The sequence below is a fragment of the Vipera ursinii genome, assembly GCF_947247035.1.
Source record: "Vipera ursinii genome assembly, chromosome: 7".
Taxonomy (NCBI): domain Eukaryota; kingdom Metazoa; phylum Chordata; class Lepidosauria; order Squamata; family Viperidae; genus Vipera; species Vipera ursinii.
The window spans coordinates 9,156,443-9,175,534 of record NC_139521.1 but is presented as its reverse complement, the minus strand read 5'-3'; the positions used below and the strand labels follow the sequence as shown (position 1 = coordinate 9,175,534).

Below are 19,092 nucleotides of genomic sequence, written 5' to 3'. Positions count from 1 at the left end.
TTTACGCTCTCCTCTAGGTTTATGTACCCTTTGAAAATTATTCAAAAGTGCTTCCAAGCACAGCATTAGGTCTCTGCATTAGGTAGCTGTTTCCTTCATGCTTCTGCAGAACCAGGGTGGGGAAAAAAGTGCTATGGCTGTTTTAAGAATCATGTTCACTTTTAACAAATTGATTTCTTAAAGCAATGCCATCTGTTTTCAGGCTTGATCAGAAGCGGGCAAAGAGCCTTGGTGGAGCAGTGGGCTAATGCCTCCTTAAGTAACACCAGCTGCCTGCAATTAGTGCAGGTTCGCATCCCACCAGGCTCAAGGTTGACTCAGCCTTCCATCCTTCCGAGGTAGGTAAAATGAGGACCCAGATTGTTGGGGGCAATTAAGCTGACTTTGTAATAATGCCGCTTGGGGGGGTGTATGAAAGCCCTAATAAGCAGGCATATACATAGAATGAAGGCTATTGCTAAGCACATTTGATTTGTGCTTAGGTTGTAAGCCGCCCTGAGTCTTCGGAGAAGGGCGGGATATAAATGGGATTAAAATAAAAATAAAAATAAATAAAATAAAATAAAAAATGGGCTACTTTCATGAAGAGAAAAGTCAGTTGGATCTAGCTGTGATGACGAACCTTTTAGAGACCGAGTGCCCAAACTGCAACCCCAAACCCACCTATGTATCGTCGGGTGCCGGGTGGGTGTGGCCCATTGGGTGGGTGTGGCCAATTGGCTGGGCGTAGCCCATTGGGTGGGCGTGGCTGCCGTGGTAACGGCAGACTGGGTGGGACTAAAAAGTTCAATCAATCAATTCCAACTTTGCAAGACCTTTTTTTTTCCTGCGAGAAGTTGAAATTGATAGATTGAACCTTTTTTTTTTTGCACATGGCGGCGGAGGCCTAAAGCGAAAAGGTTTTATAAAACCCAGCTGAAGGCCTGGGACTGGGGCGACGGCGCGCGTGCCCGCAGAGAGGGCTCTGCGTGCCACCTGTGGCACGCGTGCCATAGGTTCGTTCGCCAGTGCGGGGTTAAGGCATCAGGCTAGAAAATAGGAAACCGTGAGTTCTAGTCCAACTTTAAGCACGAAGCCAGCTGAGTCACTTTGGGCCAGTCAGTCTCATCTAGCACTAGGAAAGAGGCAAATGGACAACCACGTCTGAAAAACCTGGCCAAGAAAAATGCTGGGACTTGTCCAAGCAGTCACCAGAGTCAAAAACAGACTTAAGGACATCCGTTTCTCTCCCCACCACCCAAAAAAATAACCTTCTCAAGAAGAGCAGAGATGGATTAAGAGAGCCATGGGATTGTGGGGGGGGGGAAGTGTCCAAAAAGTCTAGACAACAGCCGTGTCTGCAATTGAAGCCCCAGCCTTATTGCATGGTACATTTCAAAATGGTTGAGCTTCCGTCAGATGGCCGTGACCACCATCTTGAGTTGGAATTCCCCTTAGCACCAGTATGGACCACACGCCCCCCCCCTCCTTTCAAGAAGCCTTTTTCTAAATTCTTTGACAAAGTATGGCTAGTGGTACACTTCCCAGTGGGAAGTTCATGAAAGCGGGTGGTAGATTTGGCTCATAAGAAATCTATCCCGGGTATGGGACGGGAGAAAAAAAAATTCAACTTAACAAATTTCCATTTTGTCCTGCCGACCTGCAGTTACACTGTATTCCTGATTCCTAAATTTTCCAGTTCTGCTCCCCAATCAAAAAATAAAAATAAAGTAGCCTGCAAAAAATGCATATGTTAGCAGGAAGCAGGCAGAAAATCTCGTTATATTATTTTGTGTACTCAATTTATTATGCATTTACTTCAATAGTTGTTGTTTTTTGTAAGATCAATATCCTGTCTTCTTATTACTTCAGAAAACTAATGCCAAGAACCATTTAAGCAAAATTAATTTAAGGCTGGAAAAAATGAGAAATGGAGCAAATCTACCATTTTGAAAATTTCTCTCTCTCTGTTTCAAGATCATGTAATAGTATCCAGCTGTTTTTCATTACAACTATAGTCAAGGTTTTTCCTGGGGCCAGATCCAGACTGTACTTTTTTTTTTCATTCCAAATAATGAGAATCTACTCTACGGCATTCACAAGACAGGATGGAGTGGGGGGGGGGGGAATATGCTACAGAAATCCTCATCAATCTGGGGGGAATATGCTACAGAAATCCTTCTCATCAATTTGGATTTCATTTTAAGAACACATACCCACGCCCAAAAGCTGCTGCTTCTAAATATTATTATTTGTCTTTAATGAATTTAAAAGTAAGGGTGATATATTTTCTTCTTGCATGGCACGTCACAAGGCAATGATTATAGTCTGCAGACTATTCTTCAAGGCAGCCTTGTAAAAGAAGTGCAAAATCATTGGCCGACAGCAAAAGTAATAATAGTAGACGGACGGCAGTATCAACCTAATTTCCATCATCCCTGTTATTGCGTGTGGGAGAGAAACATTCGTCTCACAGAAGATGTGTCTTGTGGCAAGTTGTGGTTTCTAGATTTTGTTCCTCTTTTATTCAGACATTCACTTCCTCTGCACCTGTTGTTGTTAGCTGCGAAGTCGTGTCCGACCCATCGCGACCCCATGGACAATGTTCCTCCAGGCCTTCCTGTCCTCTACCATCTTCTGGAGACCATTTAGGCTCACGCCTACTGCTTCAGGGACTCCATCCAGCCACCTCATTCTCTGTCATCCCCTTCTTCTCTTGCCCTCAACCTTTCCCAGCATTAGGTTCTTCTCCAGTGAGTTCTTCCTTCTCATTAGGTGGCCAAAGTATTTGACTTTCAACTTCAGGATCTGGCCTTCTAAAGAGCAGTCAGGGTTGATCTCCTCTAGGACTGACCAGTTTGATCGCCTTGCAGTCCAAGGGACTCGCAGGAGTCTTCCCCAGCACCATCGTTCAAAGGCTTCAGTTCTTTGGCACTCAGCCTTTCTTATGGTCCAACTTTCACAGCCATACATTGCAACTGGGAAGACCATGGCCTTGACTATGCGCACTCCTCTGCACCTAGAAAGAACATTAATATAGTGTCTGATGTTATGGGTTGCAGAAAGTGGGAATGTCTAGTTCAGGGAGTTTCAACTTTTTCATCCACTGTACCACTTTTAGGATATGGCAACATCCGAGTACCACCAGTTGCCTAGCAAGGTGTCAAAACTTGATGACCGAAAAAAGTGATGAAGTACAGGTAGTGCTCAACTTACCACAGTTAAGTTACAGTGGCCCACCTAGAAAATTTCAGCCTGTGCAGGATACAGCGGAAGCTCGGCTGCAAAACTGGGACAAAGCACAGATCTGCATTGGACGTGATTAAGGCATTGCTTTAAGAGCCCTGAAAAGTTGAGGACCTGACTGTTCTGTTCCACGTCTCTCATTATGAATACATGCCGTTGTTAAGATCAGCAGGAGAGGCCCTTTCAAAGAGGTCCCTGCTGTGAGGGATCTGTCTTTTGGGTAGATCGGTTGCTTAAAAAGCTTAGGGCAGGGCTTTTCAACCTTTTCACCCATTGTACCACTTTTAGGATATGGCAACATCCGAGTACCACCAGTCGCCTAGCAAGGTGTCAAAAACTTAATGACCAAAAAAAAAAAAAGTAAAAAAAAAGTGATGAAGTACAGGTAGTCCTTGACTTACAACAGTTCGCTTAGTGACTGTTCGAAGTTACAATGGCATTGAAAAAAGTGCCCCCCCCAGCCACAGCCGAGCAAGACACCTGCCTGCCCGCCCGACGGCGCTCTTCCTCCTGTCCGAGGTTTTCATTGTTGTGAGCATTTCTGTTGAGGATTGGCAGCGGGGGTGGGGTGGGGGGGTGTTTGGTTTTTATTCCCCCCCCCCCATCTGCTGGGTGGTTGCAGCAGGTTTTGGTCACTTCACATGACCCTGGGACACTGTGACCATCATAAATATGAATCAGTTGCCAAGCATCCGAATGTAAATCACAAGACCCTGGAGATGCTGCAACATTCCAGCTGATCGGCGCTTCTTCAGGGCTCAGCAGAAGCACCAGGATCAGCGCCGAGCTCCAGCTGCAGTCTGGTGCTGATCCTGGCGCTTCCACTGAGCCCTGACAGCCCTGCAGCTCCATCCGTTTCTCGCTCAGGCTTGTGCGGTGCTGCCACCGGTTCAGCTCATTCCCCTCTCCCGCTACCGCTTTTCTAGGATGGTCGCGTACCACCTGCCAGGTGCCAGTGTACCACAGGTGGTACCCATACCACTGGTTGAAAAGCCCTGCTCTAAGGTACTGCACAGCCCACAGTATATAAGAAAAATATTAAAGGCCTGGATAAAAAAAAATGAAATGTGAATCTGTCTGTAATCACTAGGGGGCGCTCTCCATTTCCAGAACACACACTCTGGCAATTGCATCCATGACAGGACCTGCAAAAAGTTCTCCACTGAAGAAAATCTGGCATCAGTTTCATGGGTGTAGTAAGCTGTCTTATGACTTGAGCCTAGCCCATTCCTGGTGTCATTTCTACGGCTCTCCGATATCCACAACAGGCTGGCTCTCTCCTTTTCTAGTTGCCCTCTCCCCTTTGCAAGCCAGCCAAGATGGGAATAGCCAGGCGGAGGGCACGGAATGTTCTGGAAATAAGTATTTTTGGATTTAATTTAGGTCAATAAAATGAGGACCCAGACTGTTAGGGGCAATACGCTGCCATGGTAAACTGCCTACAGAGTGCTGTTTTAGTGTTAAACTAGCTTCTGTGCTAGCACGACCATCAGTCAGTTAGTCAATTAAATAATATATGTTTTCCTTCCTTTTCATTTGGTAACCTAAAGCCCCTTTTTTAAAACCATATATACCGTACATGTCACTATTGGGATGTCCAGTGCAATCCGCTGCAGTAGCTTTTACTGAAATGATTTATGAATTCGTATTTTTTTAAAAAGAGAGAGAAATGTATTCGAAAGAAATCCTCACTGCATTCAGTGTGGCGTATTAATATCCTTACATAACATGATTTTCCAGAAGTTGATAGCTGAAGTATTAGATTTCTTGAGGACTTTGTGAAGTCTCCCCACGATCTACAAATAATAGCAGCCACCACAGGGCCTGTACAGCTGCGTATAACGAAGGCCTTCTCCTCATTAAATACCTGCAAGATCTTCATACCACAACTCAGCCGTCATTAGTGTGATATGAAACCTAGTGTAATACTGTCAGAGAAAATTCACATCCTGACCTCTGGACATTCCATTTGTATTAGTTAAGAAGACAGCCTTATTATCACTTCCCACAGGGACCATGAGTAAAAATCCGAGAAAGACTTCATTTTAAGAACCTGGGGGTTGAATTGTACTCTTAAAGATTTAAAAAGACAACTTAGTTGAGGCTATATCTGTCTTCTAGTCAAGGCTATGGTTTTCCCAGTTGCAATGTATGGCTGTGAAAGTTGGACCATAAGAAAGGCTGAGCGCCAAAGAATTGAAGCCTTTGAATGATGGTGCTGGAGAAGACTCCTGCGAGTCCCTTGGACTGCAAGGCGATCAAATCGGTCAGTCCTAGAAGAGATCAACCCTGCCTGCTCTTTCGAAGGCCAGATCCTGAAGTTGAGACTCAAATCCTTTGGCCACCTAATGAGAAGGAAGGACTCACTGGAGAAGAGCCTAATGCTGGGAAAGGTTGAGGGCAAGAGAAGAAGGGGACGACAGAGAATGAGGTGGCTGGATGGAGTCACTGAAGCAGTAGGCGTGAGCTTAAATGGACTCCAGAAGATGGTAGAGGACAGGAAGGCCTGGAGGAACGTTGTCCATGGGGTCACGATGGGTCGGACACGACTTCGCAACTGATAACAAGAACAATTTCTGTAAGAACCAGATATTTCTTCCCATTGTAATTTTGAACAGTGAAGATTGGCAATTCAAGAAGATACTATATGTCATTGGTGGGGAAATGACCTAAATTTTTTAAAAAACTAGAATCTTTCTTTGAATTCGGAAGGCTCTAGCTTCCATTTAGTATGTATATTAAAAACTATGTGTATGCTCAAGACAGATAAAATGGTTAGTCTGTTAATAGAGGGTTCCTAGACGCAGTGCCTCAGTGGGTTAGGACACTGAGCTTGTCGATCAGAAGGTCAGCTGTTTGGCGGGCTGAATCCCGAGTGCCGCATGGCAGAGTGAGCGCCTGTTACTCGTCCCAGCTTCTGCCCACCTAGCAGCTCGAAACACGTAAAAATGCAAGTAGAAAAATAGGGACCACTACAGTGGGAAGGTAACAGCGTTCCATGCGCCTTTGGCATCTAGTCATGCCGGCCACATGACCACGGAGACGTCCTCGGACAAGCGCTGGCTCTTCGGCTTTGAAATGGAGATGAGCACTGGCCCCTAGAGTCGGAAACGACTAGCATGCATGTGCGGGGGAACCTTTACCTTTTTAGATCTAAATTAGGACCAATCCATTAATCTAACAAGGACACGTTTCTGACTTCCTTAAGTCTGGAATGTAAATTTGCAGCTGGGCATATGATCCAGAAAGTTATTTAAAAGAAAATAAGGTTTTAATAGTTACCTCCATGTAATATTTGGTATTAAGTTCAAAGAGCCTTGGTGGAGCAGTGGGCTAATGCCTCCTTAAGTAACACCAGCTGCCTGCAATTAGTGCAGGTTCGAGTCCCACCAGGCTCAAGGTTGACTCAGCCTTCCATCCTTCCGAGGTAGGTAAAATAAGGACCCAGATTGTTGGGGGCAATTAAGCTGACTTTGTAATAATGCCCCTTGGGGGGTATGAAAGCCCTAATAAGCAGGCATATACATAGAATGAAGGCTACTGCTAAGCTTGTAAGCCGCCCTGAGTCTTCGGAGAAGGGCGGGATGTAAATGGAATTAAAATAAAAAAAATAAAAATAAAATAAAATACACCTCTAGAGATTTTTTTTGTGTGTGTAATTTACAGGCCAGATAAAAAAATGGTAATAAGAATACAAAATCCAAACCCAAAAGTTGTAGTGGTATTAGCCTACAAGTATTAATATTATCCTAACGATAGGTATCTTCATTTCGTGCATACTCCGCAGAGAAACAGATATATAAAACTTAACCGATAAATACTTTTTCAATATAAAGAATTCAAATGCCATCAAGACATGTAGTAATGTTTGTTGCCTGCGGTTAATAAGCATGAGAAAACGGGACATTACATGAATGAATAAAGTTAGATTCTAAAACTGCCTATGAGAGAGTGGGACTTTCTCAAGAGATTCTTGTTCAGGCACAGTGACTGCACACAATTAAAATATTCAGGCATATTTTAACATCGTCAAACTCGCGATGTCACGCAACGTATCGGCACTGGGGTGGGCACGGCTTCCACATGACGCATCCAGCCCGTGGGCCAGCAGTTTGACACCCCTGTAAACAGTCAGAAGCCAGCAGTAGAGTCTAACTATGGGCGGTCTGTGTCATCCCTTCTACACGACATGGTTACACATATGACCACATTGAATTTGGATGGTATATGTTTATATTATTTTTGTTGTTATTTACACAATAATGTGAAATCACAGCTTCCAGTTGTTTAGCTGGTGTTGGTCTTTATTCACACTGAGTTGCAATGTATTATATGTATGGGTCCAAGTAGTCTGCCCTTTTGTAATTGATTGTGTAATTATGATTCTTTTTACTGTCAGCCAGATGTTTAGACTGGTTTTGGCATTTTTATCCACCTATCAAATCCTTCCCAAGCAGCAGGGGTAGGCAGATGTTGATGTTTGATGATATTAAGGGGTATTGGCTCAGGATGTAATTATTACCATAATTATTATTGTTGTTGTTGATATTATATAGGGCAAGAGTAGATTTCAGTTTGCCTTGAGTCTTTGAAATAGACAAGAATGAAATATTTAATGTTGTATATTACATCTGTATTTTGTTACATTTAGTTTAAAAAAGAAAGAGAGACCCAGAGGAATTAAAAAATGTCTTATGATCTTCTTATGATTTATTAATTTCGGTCTCCATGGAAATTTGACAGCTGTGCACCTGAAACGATCACTTGTTTGGGACTTGCTAAAAATAATATTGTCGAAAGGCCAAAAAAGGAAAAAATAGGGTCTATGAACGCTTCATTATTTTTTTTTAAAAAAAAAAAGACAGCAGTTTTAGAATCATGAAGCAGCACAAAGATTGAATTTCAGGGGTTTCCAAATAGATGTATTCCGTAGTAGACAGGTTGTCAATGAAACCCTACAAAAGTCAAACTAAATAGTAATTTGATTTCCCTAGTAGTTCAACCATTATGTTGTGCTCTGCTATTATTTGTAAAGCATGACAAAGCACATTGTTTTCCTCTGAATTCTGCTGTTCCAGACAAAGATATCATTATAAGAAGCATTAAAGGCCTTTTTATCTGTTAGACCAGGGGTGTCAAACTCAATTTCATTGAGGGCCGCATCAGCATTGCGGTTGCCCTCAGGGGGCCGGGTGGGTGTGGCCTACTGGGTGGGCGTGGCTAGAGTGCGTATGGCCTACTGGGTGGGCATGGCCAGCTCTACATCGTTTGCATCAAGGGTGCCTATGGGGGCCTGGGCAGGAGTGGGACAGCTCTGAGGGTCTCTGGCAGAAGGAGGGTCTCTGGGCCAGGGCCAAGGCAGTGGGGGGCTGTTCCCTCACTGTTTCCAGGATGGCTTCGCGGGTCACATGAAACCACTTCGCGGGCCGGATCTGGCCCCCGGGCCTTGTGTTTGACATGTCTGTGTTAGACAAACCCCAGTGCAGATTTGGGATAGGCCTTGGGAGTTGTCAATATGTAAGGTAGAACTTGCATGGCAGCAGGATGTAGTGGTTAAGGCGCCAAGCTAGGAATCAGGAGACTTGAGTTGTAAATCCTACCTTTGGCACCAAAGTCACTCTCTGTCAATCCTATGAAGAGACAAAGACAAACACTTCTGAAGAAGCTTGCAAGCCAAGAAAACTGCAGGGACTTGTCCAAGCAGCCACCAGTAGTCAACACTGACTCAAAAACACTTGTGGGCATGTGTGCACATACACACACCCCCACAAACGCAAACATGGAGAAAGAGAGAATCTCTCCAAAGAGTGCAGTTTTATCTTATCTTCCTTGCTCTTTCTGTAGTAGGACACATCTGTCCATCTTCTCCACTCAGACTAATAAGTAAAACCCTGATGTGGTCAACTCAAGTTGATGTCACCGTCTTAAACAACACTGCATTTTCTAGTGCAGACCAAATTGGAATATAGTCCCAAAAAAGGCGTATTACCTTTGGGACTCTTCAAACACAAAGTAACTTCAGTGCATTTTCATTTATCTTTAATTGCTTTTTAATCAATAACAAAAAAAAGAAGGGGAAAAAACGCAAAACATAAAAGCCATAGTGATAAATACATTGTCAAAAAGAAGAAAGAACAAAAAGTGCTCTAACAAATAAAAAATACGACAGAAACCCAGATGATCTGCCACTAAAACAATAAACAATTACAATTCTACTGTATATATATATATATACTTGTCTAACGCAAACATAGTCAATTATGTATGTTTCTAATACATTTTTTATCCTTTTTAACATAATTTATATTATGTATAAATGAATCTCATATTTCATTCCACTCATCCATACAAAGTCTGTGTCTATAGACCAGGGGTATCAAACTGAATTTCATTGAGGGCCGCATCAGCATTGCGGTTACCCTCAAGGGGCCGGGTGGGTATGGCCTACAGGGTGGGCGTGGCTAGAGTGCGTATGGCCTACTGGGTGGGCGTGGCCAGCTCTACATCGTTCGCATCAAGGGTGCCTATGGGGGCCTGGGCAGGGGTGGGACAGATCTGAGGGTCTCTGGCAGAAGGAGGGTCTCTGGGCCAGGGCCAAGGCAGTGGGGGCCGTTCCCTCACTGTTTCCAGGATGGCTTCGCGGGCCGCATGAAACCACTTCGCGGGCCAGATCCAGCCCCTGGGCCTTGTGTTTGACATGTCTGCTATAGACAATCCACACACATAGGTGTCATGTCCAATCAGGTCTTAAATCCATTGAGAGAATTCTGTAATATCAGTCTTTTTGGTCACAGCATGGAGAATCCATTTATGCTGTCCAGTTGTCAAGTTCCATGTGCTAAGCAGGTAGTAAGCATGTAGTTTAAGAGAATAATATCCTCTGAGAATTTTAGCTTTTGTTACTAATTCTCTGAGAAATAACCACAAGACATTAAGGAAGCAATCGGCCAGGAGGAAGTGTTTAGGATGACAGCCATGGAAACTGAATATTTATCAACCAATCAGAACAGAGCTGAAAGGAACCTTGGGAGATCTTCTAGTCCAACCCGCTGCTCAAGCAGGAGACCCTGTACCATTTCAGACAAGTAACTGTCCAGTCTCTTCTTAAAAACCTCCAGTGATGGAGCACCCACAACTTCTGGAGGCAAGCTGTTCCACTGGCTAATTATTCTCACTGTTAGGAAGTTTCTGCTGAATTCCAGGTTGCTTCTCCCCTTGATTAGTTTCCATCCATAGCTTCTTGTCCTGCCTTCGGGTGCTTTGGAATGTGTGTTCCAAATTATGTGTGTATTAGGTCTCCAGCAGTATCCTTGATGCAAAGCATAAGGAGTGATGAAACAAATTGGCTGTTTGCTTAGAATGCAAATCAAGGATTAACTGGCCATTTCCTTATGAGGAACGAGTCCAGGAAGCTAAGAGTATGTGTGGGGGCAGGCAATTAAGAGACTAGAGAAGTAGTAGAATATTGTTCAGCGTAAAAAGAAGAGAAAGAAAAGAAAAGAAAAATATATAACCTGGAACTAACAAATCATTTGGCCATACCCCCAAATGATCATCATATCCTAGTACAAGGTTATAGGTGTTTGGTATCTCTCCCCATTGGTGGTCGTGTGAATATTTGCAGCCATCTCTAGTAGCGGCATATCAGCCCTTTTGACAATCGTTTTATGATTAAATGGGGAAGGAAGAATGTGGTTGATGGATTTCTTTCAAGAGAAACAAATGATATGTTATCTGTTCATACAGTGTATTGTTCAAATGCCTAATTATTCATAATCTTCTGACTGAGAGGCAGAATGAAAGAATAGGTAAGGGATAAGAAAGAAGGGGATGTCAACATCAAACCAATACTTCAGTGTCAAAGAGGGCTCAACTGTATCATTCTGAGGGGGTGACTGAGAGATTATAAAATGTCAGAGTCTTAATGTGCTGAGATAACCTAGGCGTAAACACAGTAAACTAGTGGTCTATATTAAATGGTGGTTTATATTACACTATCTACAATATCACACACCAGCAACAATATACATACACATGTTAATACAGCAGGATGCAACACAGAGCAGTTACAGCAGGCAACAGAAGAGAGAGAAACACTCCAGCAAAAGCCTTCCCTTTTATACCCAGGCTCTTAAAGAGATACAGACCCTGCTTGCTCTTAAAGAGACACAGACCCTACTGAGTCATTCCTATCATTGCATCATCCACCTTATTTTACATTACATCATTACATAAGGTGTTTAGTTATTAAATCATTACCTTGACATAAAATAATAGGTATTTATCCTCAAAATAAATGTGTAAGAGATTATAACACTTCAAATGAGTCCACTTTTGCGGCAAAGGCAAGGATAGATCTTTTTTTATCATTTTGGCTTTTTTCTGAATATCGAGATTGTGGGAAGCTTTGAAAAGGTTTGTTTTTTTCCTTGACCCGGAAAGGCTGAACAATGCCAAAATAAAACGATCTTCTATATGAAATTGGCACATTCTTGAAATACCAACAATCTGTTAACCAAACAAACCTCACCTTGTCTGTAATTATATTTTTCTCTTTTGTGTCGCCCTTTTGTACAGACATTTACTGTTAAGCCCTTTCAAATCAATACACTGAAGGGCATGTAGGTCTGTATTGTATTTTAATGTTTTTGTTTTAACACATTGTCATCTTTTAATAAGCATTGTAAATAGGTCACAGTTATTCCCACTTTAGAAACGAGAGCAGTTGCTGATTATGATCTTTTTAGGAACCTGCAACAAATCTATACCTGAGCTGGTTTCCTGCAGCCGGTTCTAGCATAATTGTTCTTTGAACCCACTTTAATTCTGGTACATATTTTTTTATATAACTTTATTAAGGTTCGGATTCTGCTTCCATCAGCTTAGTGTTAGCTGTTGAAATCTGAGAGAAAACAGTCCAAACTACAAGTTCAAACCTATTTGTCTGTTTGTTTGTTTGTTTGTTTGTTTGTTTGTTTGTTTAAACATGGAAATATTAGCAGCGAAATTAATATTAGGCAGTATTATTAGTAATAGGCAACAAGATGATTATTAGTGCAGGTTCGCATCCCACCAGGCTCAAGGTTGACTCAGCCTTCTATCCTTCCGAGGTAGGTAAAATGAGGACCCAGATTGTTGGGGGCAATTAAGCTGACTTTGTAATAATGCCGCTTGGGGGTGTGTGAAAGCCCTAATAAGCAGGCATATATATAGAATGAAGGCTACTGCTAAGCTTGTAAGCCACCCTGAGTCTTCGGAGAAGGGCAGGATATAAATGGAATTAAAATAAAATAAAAAATAAATCTTTATAGAGGGACGTGGTGGCTCAGTGGGTTAGGACGCTGAGCTTGTCGATCAGAAGGTCGGCAGTTTGGCAGGTCGAATCCCGAGTGCCGCGTAACAGAGTGAGCGCCTGTTATGCGTCCCAGCTTCTGCCAACCTAGCAGTTCGAAAGCACGTAAAAATGCAAGTAGAAAAATAGGGACCACTACGGTGGGAAGGTAACAGCGTTCCGTGCGCCTTTGGCGTCTAGTCATGCCGGCCACATGACCACGGAGACGTCCTCGGACACGTGCTGGCTCTTCAGCTTTGAAACGGAGATGAGCACCGGCCCCTAGAGTTGGAAACGACTAGCACGCATGTGCAGGGGAACCTTTACCTTTATATCTTTATAGCGAGACAATATTGCCATTCTTTTTCTTAAAAAAAATCAATGTCTGCAATACTTCTGTAATGCAGAAGTATTATACTGTATGAAAATCAGAAAGTCTTTGGATAGATCCATCATAATTTTTACTGAAGGAAGTGAGCCAGCAACAGGCCAAGAAGCAAACCACGTTTGCTTCCTTTGGTTATTTAGTTTTCATTACCAGGCGGGAGAAGAATTCAAACGCAGTCATGTGAGTTACCCATCAAGAGTAGCATCATTCTCCTTTAGATCTGGCCAGCAATCTTGGGGACTCAGGCTGCAAAATTAGCAATGACAGATAGATGAAAGTGGAAAGCAGATAGAGTAAAACATTAATAGAATAGCCTTGTTTCGAAACTCTTGCCTAGTAATTACAGCAATAAGGAATTACATTGAACAGAGGGAACCCGCTGGTAGTGGTGAGTCCGTAGTTCGTCTTCTCTGCCCTGCAGGCTGCTAAAGAGACATGTTGCTTTTAGTTCTCTTTTGTAGTCCCCTCCCCCCCCCCAGACCAGAGGATGAAAGATCAGATTCTATAAACATTTATTCTCTTTTTTTTCATTAGGTGAGCCGACCCCACCCAAGTGATCATCCTATGCTGGTCCTCTTCATGGTTGGTGGCGTAACAGTATCTGAAGTCCGAATGATAAAGGATCTTGTAGCAGCGCACAAGCCCAGAGTAGAGGTATGGAATATGTGATGAAGTTGTTGTTAGGTGCAAAGTCGCGTCCGACCCATCGCGACCCCATGGACCACGTTCCTCCAGGCCTTCCTGTCCTCTACCATCTTCTGGAGTCCCTTTAGGCTCACGCCTACTGCTTCAGTGACTCCATCCAGCCACCTCATTCTCTGTCGTCCCCTTCTTCTCTTGCCCTCAACCTTTCCCAGGATGAGGCTCTTCTCCAGTGAGTCCTTCCTTCTCATTAGGTGGCCAAAGTATTTGAGTTGATCTGGCCTTGAGCAGTCAGGGTTGATCTCCTCTAGGACTGACCGGTTTGATCGCCTTGCAGTCCAAGGGACTCGCAGGAGTCTTCTCCAGCACCATCGTTCAAAGGCCTCAATTCTTTGGCGCTCAGCCTTTCTCATGGTCCAACTTTCGCAACCATACATTGCAACTGGGAATATGATGAAGTAAGAAACAATAAAATAGCTGGTATGAAAAAGAGGACAATTTTCTCTGAAAAAAGCGCTTATGGACCCATCTAATGTTCCGCTTGGCGCAGAGGTTTATTCTATATTTCTGAAAACTGCAAGCACCCTATTTTAAAGAAAGAGTTTTGGAGGAAGGAGTTGATTGGTGCTTGTGCTTTGGGAAGCAGTTCCTCCCTTGGGTATCTCTTTCATCCAATAACAACTTTTCTGCACGGGGAAAAAAAAAGATGCTCAGAAATGTGATTAACTTCATAGTTAGGTTTTAAGCAGTGCTTTCTGAGCTCAGAAAAAGCCTTGGGCTGAGAACAGCCCGGTTTAAGGGCAACAGTGAGGGATGAACCCTATCGTGGCAAAAATTGGGTTAAATACACAACGATTCAATTTGAAAGGGTTCAGGTTCATTACACAATACTACTTATACGGTATTATACAGTAATAGTCTTGTGGCTTACGTACAAATTCAACGTAAGGACAGACCTTGGGAATGAAAGTCATTCTTCAATTGGGGAGCACCTCCACTCTGATGAAGGTATTATAGATGAATAGAGGATGCAGGACCATACATTTAAAACCTTAGTACAGGGGTCTTCAAACTTGGCAACTTTAAGACTTGTGGATTTCAACTCCCAGAATTCCTCAGCCAGCACTGGCTGGCTGAGGAATTCTGGGAGTTGAAGTCCACAAGTCTTAAAAGTCGCCAGGGTTGGAGACCCTGGCTGTAGACAATCCAATTGTACTGTTGCCAGGTAGAAGGAAGACTGAAGGGATGAAGAAAGAGTCAGGGCAATGCCCCCTTGGTTTGGATGGGGAATGAGGAGTAAAGTGTTTCGGTTATACAGGAAAGTCTGTAATGCCATTCAGCTTTTCTTTTCTTTTTTTTGGTGGGACTTTCAGGCACAATTTTTTTATTTTTTTGAATTAGTGGTGTTTTCGAGCAAACCTTCATAGCAGAAGTTCAGCCTCTTCTAAGATTAATATAGGAAGTCTCGGGTTATCGGATTTGGAAGACAAGTAATTCATGAAAGCTCCTGAAGGGAAGAGTCTAAAACAAGGGTCTTCAAACTTGGCCCTTTTTGTGACTTGTGGACTTCAACTCCCAGAATTCCTCAGCCAGGCACGCTGGCTGAGGAATTCTGGGAGTTGAAGTCCACAAGTCACAAAAAGGGCCAGGTTTGAAGACACACACACACACACACGGTCTAAAATCATTATTAAAGTACAGTACATTGATGCTTTTGAACTCTTTGGAACTTGATTCATCTGCCTTTAGGAACTTGTGAGCTGGAGAGAAGTTTCTGGAGAATTCTGGTAAGCAGTGTGGTGCTGTTTTTCAGACTTCTGGGTGTGGATTGTCCATCCACACCATTTTTCTTATATATCTTATATACTTAAAGGTAAAGGTTCCCCCACACATGCGTGCTAGTCGTTTCCAACTCTAGGGGCCGGTGCTCATCTCTGTTTCAAAGCCGAAGAGCCAGTGCTTGTCCGAGGACATCTCTGTGGTCATGTGGCCGGCATGACTAGACGCCAAAGGCGCACGGAACGCCGTTACCTTCCCACCGTAGTGGTCCCTATTTTTCTACTTGCATTTTTTACGTGCTTTCGAACTGCTAGGTTGGCAGAAGCTGGGACGAGTAACAGGCGCTCACTCTGTTACGCGGCACTCGGGATTCGACCCGCCAAACTGCCGACCTTCTGATCGACAAGCTCAGCATCCTAACCCACTGAGCCACCGCGTCCTTTGTACTTAGATATTTATAAAAGACTTCATTTCATATATAAGTTTTCTGCATAAATTATTGGCTCCAACTCTAAAACCTTTCACCATTATAGAAAGATACAAAGAGTTTCCCATCTTTTTCTTCCAAATCCAGGGCTGCCAACAGCCATAGGAATTCAGACAGATATCATTAAGCTCTCTTATATCCTAAATTACATACGCTTTATATATGGAATGCATCATAAAGCACGCTGGCCACATGTTTGTTAATAATGGAGCTATTGTAGGAGGGCCCATATAACACTTGAGTACCTGGAGGCCTGGATTAAATGCCTCCTCTGTGTTAATGGCATTCTTGACTTCAGAGCTCATGTAATTGTTCCTGAGATTTAAATACTTCTCTAGAAACACATTTTCATCTGATAACATGCCTCTCTCTCTCTCTTTCTCTCTCTTTTTGCACTTAACCTCCCAATTATCTCCTTTAGAGTAGTGAATCAACTTCTTTGCTGTCTAAGGCAGGTCCTGAATTTGTGGTACACTGATGGACAAGTTAATCCAGACTCCAAATGTATTACTCGGGCTTGAAAGATAAAGCAGAGGTTTAATGGGTGATGAGAGAGAAAATGGCGTAGCCAAGTTTTGGGATTCCTAGCTGAGAGGGATTGTGGCTTGACAAAGAATGGGGCTGGATCGGCTTTTGCTTTGCTTGGGATTGACCCTGGTGGCGGTGGGTCATCTTGGGAGAGAAAGAATTCAGAGGCTTTTACCATTTACATGTCCTCTATTCAAAACTGTTACACTGGAGCAGTGTGTTTCTCACCCTTGGTGTCTTTAACTTGTGTGGATCCCAGCACGGCGGGAAATTCTGTTAGTTGAAATCCAGCAAGTCAGCAAGATTGAGAAATACCGTACTAGAGGCTTAAGAGCTTTAGAAGGGGAGGGAAAAAGAATTCTGAGTTAGCCATTTCAAACAAAAATAAATAAATGTGGGCCTTTCGTGCAAATACATTTCAAAGTTACTGAATTTAAGCTGCATTTTTATGGGTCTCTGAATATTTACCCCCTGTGCTAGAGAATGGCTTTCAAATAGATTGTTGTTGTTAGCTGCGAAGTCATGTCCGACTCATCGCGACCCTATGGACAACATTCCTCCAGGCCTTTCTGTCTTCTACCATCTTCTGGAGTCCATTTAAGCTCACGCCTACTGCTTCAGTGACTCCATCCAGCCACCTCATTGTCTGTCGTCCCCTTCTTCTATTGCCCTCGATCTTTCCCAGCATTAGGCTCTTCTCCAGTGAGTCCTTCCTTCTCATTAGGTGGCCAAAGTATTTGAGTTTTAGCTTCAGGATCTGGCCTTCTAAAGAGCAGTCAGGATTGATCTCCTCTAGGACTGACTGGTTTGATCGCCTTGCAGTCCAAGGGACTCGCAGGAGTCTTCTCCAGCACCATAGTTCAAAGGCCTCAATTCTTTGGCGCTCAGCCTTTCTTATGGTCCAACTTTCACTGCCATACATTGCAACTGGGAAGACCATAGCCTTGACTATACACACTTTTGTTGACAGGGTGATGTCTCTGCTTTTTAGTGTGCTGTCTAGATTTGCCATGGCTTTCCTTCCCAGGAGCAAGCGTCTTTTAATTTCTTGGCTACAGTCCCCATCTGCAGTGATCTTGGAGCCCAGGAAAACAAAATCTGTCACTACCTCCATTTCTTCCCCATCTATTTGCCAGGAGTTGAGAGGGCCAGATGCCGTGATCTTGGTTTTCTTAATGTTAAGTTTCAACCCAAGTTTTGCACTCTCCTTCTTCACTCGCAACAAGAGGCTCTTTAGTTCTTCTTCACTTTCTGCCATTAGAGTGGTATCATCTGCATATCTTAGGTTGTTGATATTTCTTCCGGCAATCTTAATTCCAACTTTTGATTCATCTAGCCCTGCCTTTCTCATGATGTGCTCTGCATATAAGTTAAATAGGCAGGGCGACAGTATACAGTATTCAAATAGATAGGTGTGTTAAATATTAAGCAAACAGTTTACTATTTATATAGATATGGTATATAGCCAAGGCACCATGTGACAGAACCAACCATACAAACTATACCTGTATGGGGTTCATCTAACAATCTGGCAAGGATTTTCACAGCCCTCCAGAAGACTAAGAGGATCTGGATGCTGTGTTCCACAATTAACCAATGTTGCTTTAAACAGGAATTAGGTTAAATATGTAAAAAAAAATTGGAGTATTTTTAGCAAGAACCAAAACAGTTGTTGATAGATATAGTTCACTTCCAATTTGTGACTAAAATACAAGCAAATTTAGTTACAGAGATGTAGATGTAGACCACAGAGATGTAGATGTAGACTATAATTCACACAATAGATTCATGCTAATAACTGAAATGTTTATGACACAACTTTTTTAAAGGGGTGAGCACAATTCTTGTTATTTCAGAGATAGAAGATTCTGCAAAAATGAAATTATGACTTTGATTATTACAGTAATAACTGTACTGAGTTATAAATACATGAGAATATATATCAGTTGTGCCTGAGAACAAATATTAATTAATATTAATGTTAAAATTCTAATCAGTAGGTTCGATGAAAATAACGTTTGGTCAGTGTGGCAAATCTTTATCAGAAAGATCAAAGTACATTTTCACATTTAGTTTTTCATTCTCCTGTGCCATTTCATATATTACTGTGATGAAAAAAAATATTAAGAATGGCTTTACTTTCTAGCAGCAAATGGGAACTTTTGACTATTCATTCATGCATATCTCGAGAAGGAATTATACTGAGATTTAGCAATATAGAAAGTTTAATCAATTAAAAAGGTCTTTAATCAGCTAAAGTGCTTAGTAGCCCAACAGCCTTACTGCATATATAAACAAAATCTTGATCATAGATATTTGAGCTGCATGTAAAGTATTTCTTGATAACCTTGTCAAGGCAGAAACACCAGTGCAAAAATCGGCCTATGACAGCAGATTTTCCCCCCAAAGGGGCTGGATGGGAGAAAGTAATTGCTTTCTCAACAGTGAATTGGCTAAATAATGGAACGGATTGGAGCTGAAGAGAAGCAAGAGCTGTCTGGGTCCACCAAACGTCTGTTGTGCAATATCTTTGTATGAAGGCTAGGCTAGATGATGGTTAAAAGATGCCTAGTCTCAACATAAAAGGTAAAGGTTCCCCCGCACATGCGTGCTAGTCGTTTCCAACTCTAGGGACCGGTGCTCATCTCCGTTTCAAAGCCGAAGAGCCAGCGCTTGTCCGAGGATGTCTCCGTGGTCATGTGGCCAGCATGA

At 42.8% G+C, this 19,092-nt stretch overlaps 1 protein-coding gene across 1 annotated transcript in view; it reads left to right on the top strand.

Annotated features, from left to right (window-relative positions):
- SCFD2 (sec1 family domain containing 2) overlaps positions 1–19,092 on the top strand; it is a 164,380-nt gene that overhangs the window by 143,040 nt on the left and 2,248 nt on the right. Inside the window, exon 8 of the mRNA XM_083367903.1 lies at positions 13,479–13,598. Within this exon, the coding sequence (XP_083224029.1) occupies positions 13,479–13,598 (120 nt within the window). The remainder of the gene's footprint in view (positions 1–13,478; positions 13,599–19,092) is intronic.